This window comes from Oculina patagonica, chromosome 1 (assembly GCF_052425735.1).
Source record: "Oculina patagonica isolate OP01 chromosome 1, crgOcupat, whole genome shotgun sequence".
Taxonomy (NCBI): domain Eukaryota; kingdom Metazoa; phylum Cnidaria; class Anthozoa; order Scleractinia; family Oculinidae; genus Oculina; species Oculina patagonica.
The window spans coordinates 6,814,197-6,821,076 of NC_135758.1; the positions used below are offsets into that span (position 1 = coordinate 6,814,197).

At 36.1% G+C, this 6,880-nt stretch overlaps 1 protein-coding gene across 1 annotated transcript; it reads left to right on the plus strand.

Moving 5' to 3' along the window:
- Positions 1–1,248: 1,248 nt before the first annotated feature.
- On the plus strand, positions 1,249–2,868 carry LOC144648187 (RYamide receptor-like). Its single transcript, XM_078507819.1, has one exon. The coding sequence runs from the start codon at positions 1,354–1,356 to the stop codon at positions 2,317–2,319; it is 966 nt and encodes a 321-aa protein (XP_078363945.1). The 5' UTR covers positions 1,249–1,353; the 3' UTR covers positions 2,320–2,868.
- The last annotated feature ends 4,012 nt before the right edge of the window (positions 2,869–6,880 follow it).

Here is a 6,880-nt window from a genome sequence, read left to right on the forward strand (position 1 = left end):
AAAACTTAGCATGGAACCGAATTCTTTGACTCTTTTAACCCTTGGAATCTGTTCGGCTGTTCGAGGTTGTTTTGTTTTAATTTTCTTCCACTCGGGAGTAAACATTTTAATTTTAATTTAGCGAAAACTAACCTCAGAATCAACAGCAGTATTTCCTTAAACATAAAAGCAACACATCGGTTTGGAAAAAAGAGGGTACTTTTTATGCCCATTCAAAATTAGAAAAAATTGAATGTGGAAAACAAGGCGTGCCATCCAGTAAAACTGTAGTGCTTTTCTGTTACAAAAATCCTTGTAAATTTTGTTATTCTCAAACTGGCCTAAAATCTCTACCTTCCAGTTTACTGGTCGATATTTTGCGGTGGTGGTTAATTATGAGTTTTCTCATGCTAGGCCTAAAACTCCTTCTAAATTCTGGTATTCAAACTTAATATTACCGTTATTCAACCAGGTAACGGTTTCCAGCACTTTTATTAAAAAAATTTCAAAGAAAATATTCAACGGTGGCTTTGAGCCCCCTCTGATCCGTATATACATTTTAAACTTTGCAAAACGTGTGTTTCATTACATGCTGATCATTACTCAATAATGAAAAATCACTGAGGTCGTTTTTGATTTATAAGCATTGAAAGCTAAAATTAAACGTTTCAGGGGGTTAGCGTGGCCGAGTGGTTAAGGGCGCTTGTGTTGTAATCTGGATGTCCCCGGTTCAAGACCTGCCCCTGCCACTAGCTGAATTTGTTTCTCGGTTGTCCCGAGTTCAAATCCTCGATCACGCTTTGTATAAAGCCAACTGGTCTGCCTCCTGCCATTTGGGATTTTTAACCTTGTTATGTTCATTTAAAAATATTTGTTTGCTCTGTTTCAGTGGCATGCCTGTAAACTAGCTATCTCGAAGAGATATGAAGCAAAGTGCATTACCACTACAAACAACATTTACATTTTTTTTTACATTTTTGTACATTTACAGGTTATACGGTTACTATAGTAACCAGTAATGCTAAGAAAATGAATATTAACCAATGATGGAGCATTTGCAATTGGCTCGTGAAATTTAAAATAGAAGAATGGCCTTCTAATACAGATTTTATTTTATTTTTTACTTCGGTAGATAAGAGAATGAACAACAGTTCTCAGTCAGGTTTAGACAACCAAGATGGTGGCCATATCTCTCCTGAAAGCATCATACGAATAGTGGCCTACTTCTTCATTTTCGTGCTTGGATTTGTGGGAAATTTCTTTGTTCTTTTCGCTTTAAAGCGAAAGAAAAGAAGAACTGCAAACGACTGGTTTATCCTGAATTTAACAGTGTCCGATCTTGTGCTCATTGTATGTCTTCTAAGCGATGTTTACATGGAATTGGCAAATTTTCCGTACAGTCTACTATTTTGCAAATTCCTGCGTCCTCTGTCCACGTTGGTACTTTTTGTAAGCATTTTCACTATTACGGCTATGGCTCTTGAGCGACATCAAGTCATAACTAAACCTTTTCATCTGAAGATGACGCAAAAATCCGCGCTTCTTGTAATTGGAGGAATCTGGGTACTTGCTGTGATCTTTGTAGTGCCGTTGCCCATAGTCACATCAACTGGTGTCAGCGAATGCGAAGAAGAGTGGCCTGCAATTATTTACAGAAACATCTACACAGCTATTCTTGTAGTTTTTCAATATTTGCTACCTTTAACAATCATCACTACAGCATATATTCGAATTGCTGTTTATCTTTGGAACGAGAGAGCCTCACAACGGGCGCTCAACATCCAGGGCGATGTCGTCTTGAGGACAGCAAGAAAAAATAACATGCAAGTTGTAAAAGCAGTTGTCATAGTCGTGATCGTTTTTGCAGTGTGCCTGTTTCCGAGTCAACTTGCCTGGTTGCTGTGGGAGTTTGGAAAAGCAAAGCACCAAGATATTGCACAGCGTTTGTTAAAATTCTCTCCTATTACGAGCTATCTACAAAGTTGTGCCAACCCGATAATTTACGGAACTTTTATGGCGTATTTCCGAAAAGAATTTAAACTATGGCTGGCAGAATTTGCGTCATGTTGTCATGGATTTAGATGCTTTAGGAGAAGAAGAGGAAACATGTCTCCCTTCCGGGTCTCCTCAGCCTACAGTGAAACAAGTCAACAACACAATAATAATGCCACAAATGACATCATCTCTATAAACAGTGAGGCATATCGAGAACAAGAGGTGCGTGGAGTGACGAAACACAAGGAACTCTTGGAGAATGAAATTGGAGGGCAAAAAAAAATTGGATTTACCAAAGAAGAATCAGTGGAAAACGAACCAGATTTTCAGGAGACTCGGTTCTAACATAGTGTGTCCTTAACCAGCGACGCCTGGTCCCAGCCACAAAGTAAAAATGCATTGTTAAATTTTCATAAAGGGACACCTTTAAATGTTCACTTATAAGTGGATATTTTCCAGTACTATGTCACAAGAATTTTTTGCACATATTATAATTATATGCAATAAGTGTGATAATTTTCTAGAAAATTCTATAAGTGGGAAATCTATCAAACATATCTATAAAGATAAAACTGGGTTAATTAATTGTCGATTGTGATAGTATTTATGTTGAAAACATGTCTTTGTAGCTCTTTAACTGAGCCACAGTCAGTCCCCACATGTGCATGCCAAAGTATTTGAATTTGAATTTTCTGCTTTAAGAAAAACTTAAAAGGAGTTTCGTGATGGTAATCCTGAGTTTAATTTATCGATGATGATATCGGATATGTTTTGTTCTGTTCATCTTAGACATCGAGTCTTTATCCTGACACTTACCCTTTTAGATTGTTTTTAGTTGCCATTATTTGGGGAACCGAAAGAAATAAAGTACTGATGCATTTCCTAATAGATAAATTGATCCATTTTTAGTTCAGAATTTTTATCTCAAATTAAACTACCGTAATGATTCGATTTAGCGCCCTCCTTCCAATAAGCGCCCCCTTCCGAATAAGCGCCCCCCTTCGAATGTGTTTTTGTAAATAAGCGCCCCTATTCCAATAAGCGCCCCCATTCTTATTAGCGCCCCCATTCTTATAAGCACCCCTATTCTAATAAGTGCCCCGATTGTGGATAACTGCCCCTACTGAAGTCACTGAAGTCAACTAGATAAACTCCTGACCGTTCACCGTACAGTTCATGTATATATTTACTGTTAAAATGAACAATTATTTTTAAAGTAACTGAACTTTTAACAATTTCTAACTGTCACAGTTTCTGTTATTGTTAGATACATTTGGTTGTTTCTTAAAAAAAATAAATAAGCGCCCTGCCCCAAATAAGCGCCCTGTCTCGAATAAGCGCCCTCCTTCGAGGTGCCAAAAGTAAATAAGCGCCCCGGGCGCTAAATCAAATCATTACGGTATGCGCTGTCTTCAGTGTTCACTTGTGCATACCAGCTGTATTACGTTAATCGAGTTCCTTTTTGGTGAATTTACGTTGTAAGAAAAACTTTAACTAAGTTTCTTAACTGTATTAATCGATAATCATGGTATCGATATATTTCGTTTTGTCCATCGTGGACATAAGCTGGTTTTTCAATTGCCATCGCTCGGGAATCGAAGGAAATAATGTCCGATGCATTCCCTAGATAAATTGGTCCATCCTAAAGAAGCCACGTCACTGACAACGCATCTTGAAAAAAATGACAAGTTTTTTTTTTAAGTTTGTTGTTCGTAATTTGTCTAAATCTTCGTCAGTCGAAACCATCCTTGGTTATATTCGCCTTTTTTCATAAGCATTGTTTGCAATCTCTCTTGAGACGGTTCAACGTCATTGTAAATCCCAAGAGAAATTGAAAACAATGCTTATGCATACATTTTTTTTTTGTTGGGGGGGGGGGGGGGGGGGGGGTGTTAACAAGATGTATTATGGGAAAGGTGAAAGCAGCGAATTGGCGATAATTATTCTTAAATTATGGAGTTCAACGATAAACTCTCCTGTGAGCAAACGTCGCATGGGTTGTTGTTGTTACTTGCTGTCCAAACTTTATACTAAGAGCACTCCCTCTTTTTCTCGTAGTCTCTCTATACATCATCCAATCTTGCACCTCGGGTGATTTTGACAATTTCATGTCTCCGAATCGAATTTCCATGCCTCAGTTTAAGCTGCGACATTTCACAGATAAAAAAAATCGAGAAATTGAAACACGTATGAGGACCAATACGAGTGATGAAACATTTTTGATTTAGACCACGTTACCCTGATTGTTCTAGGCCCGAAAACGCACAAGATTAGGGCAAATCAGTGACGATCTTTTATGTCTGACATCTGCTTTTTAGTGTTTGCGCAAAAGCTCTTTTATCTTACATGGTCAATTGAGGTATTCTGACACCTAAACATAAATAGTTTCGGATTTAATTTGTAACTTCATGTCATGAAAATAAAGCGGGGTTAGTTTTTAAGGAAAAATGATATATAATTTCATTAAACTAATTAATCTAAATATGTTAGTAAAATTGTATTTGCTTTTTACTGTTCCATGTCTAAGCAATTTCTTTGAAAAATGTTATTATATATTATAATTTACAAATAACTTAACTTCATATCAGCCTTCTGATGTGGGAAATTGTAAAGCGTTTTCTTTTACTGTTTTATTTGTTGACTGCATACAGCTAATTGCGTTCTGGTTTTTAATTACAAACCACCGGTAAAAACGGTAAAAGAATCTTCTTTATTTCCAGTTTCGTTTAGTTTTTCATCAACTGGGCCATGAATTCGAGAGAACGAAGATATCGATCCTTACCACAAAACTTTGTTTCCGCCTGTCACAGGATGTAATTTCATCCCTTACAATAAGAGTAAAGTCATGATAAAGTGGCATTGTAATAGCAAAAAATCTAAAAAAGAACAAATGGTGTTAGAATACGACAGCTTTAAGCAAACAGCAACTATCGGCCGCAGAAAATAAAAATTCCAGCCACGTACCTATTTTATTTGTAGAGCTGTTTTGATTATTTTCTCCGTGGATAAATAATGACACAAGGATTTTTTTTAAACGTTCGCTGGAAGGTGAAGGAGGAATTAGGTTGGCCTTCTTTGAAGCAGTGGTTGTACCTCGACATTTATTAGATCAATTCAAGGTATAATTAAAATGTTCCTATTTATTCATACTACGTATAAAATAATGGATTTGCACTTATTATTCCTTCCAGTGTAATAGGTAGAATATTTCAGGACTAAATGAGGCTATGTCACATTATTCTAGTTAATTTTATTTAAACTAAACTTCAATTTGACAGAGCAAAATTCTTTTATTGGCAAAATCATGGCCACATAACAAACAAGGATGATTTTCGAGCATTGTAAATGACACTGTCATACAAATTGAGATAAACTTGAAAATTCGGGCCGAAGTCACGAGTTTTGCCTATCCATGCCCCCTTGTGGCCTTTCTGTGTTTCTTTTGAGTTCTTCTAGTATTAGTGTTGAATTTATCCAAACCATGATGTTCTAACACTTCGAGTCACAGAATACCCAATATAAATTTTTGTCTGCTGGTTTTCACTGGTATTCCATCTACTCTTTTTTATTTTGAGTTCAAATTTTGTAGCCTTTCCGGCAGGTGTGATCAGGATTTTAGCAATAAATACTGTTTTCGTTAGTTGCTAGAATATTATTTGTAGAAGAAAGGTGAATGTCATATTGTGTATATTAAATATTTTGTTATGTCCAGAAGAACTAACATTTATTATAAAAATCTGTAACTTAATCCTTTTCTTTCACTTTTGAACCTTAGATAAATACCATTACTTGTGACCATTCAATTTGACCACCTTTGAGTCATACATTCTTATGGCACTGTTTGTCAAGCTGTACAGGCTGTTTTAAGCTATGGTTCTAACTTTTGAGTCTGTGGACAAATTCCTGATGTGTGACCAATCAAATGAATGTAACTGAAAAAACCTTTTTCGAATATACCGGTGTGGCCGACCAGTTCTTGCTAATGAAGGCGCCCTCAGTACCAGCTACATTCTATAGGATTTCTGGAATCGTTTATGTAACAAATAAAGATGACCTATGAATGCGAAGTCCAGGCTGGAGAACTGGTTAATTGGTCAGAAGACTAGACTGCACTTAAATACGGATTACAATTATAATCCTTAAAATTACCTTTCGCTCCGATCTCAGTTAGAGCGTTCAATTGTAAAATAGAAAAACAGTCCGAAAATTCCAAACTAATCTGCAACAGTTCAGTATCTTTCAACTGAAGAAGTTGTTACACCAACGTCGCCAGAGTTTTATCCAGATTGCAGACGAAAGTCAACATAATAAACAATACTACATAAAAAGAATTATTTTGTTAGTCAGATTTGTCCTGTCAAATCAGTCAATGCATAAATACTATTCACTGTTGTGATGGATTTGTGGGAACATATCGGGGGGAAATGGGCCATTTCAGATTCAAAACCACCGGACTGGTCGGCCAGAGTTAATTTATTATAATGATGAAAAATAACTTTTTCCCCGTCTAATCATAAAATAATGAATAAATAGTAATAATAAATTATAAGAACGCATTTCCAAAAATGTCTTTGGCGCTTTTCTATTTTGAGAATAAATCATACGCACATACCATCTAATATCAAAATTAACTTAACTAAGCTAACAAGGCAAGTTTTTAGTTTTGAAATGTACTATTGATTTAACGTTTATAATTGCAAGCGGTATCTCATAGTTTTGTTAATTTATCTTTCACACAGGAAAACGCCTTGAACATTACCTTATGCGTGAAGAGAGTCTCAGAACCAAGAAGTAACAAACGTCTAGTGCCATTTTTTGTAAATACTTCTTAGATTTTTCTTACAACCGTACTCGAGAAAGAATCTAAGAAGAGGGACCACAGCCAACTAAAAGCAGATCTGTTAAA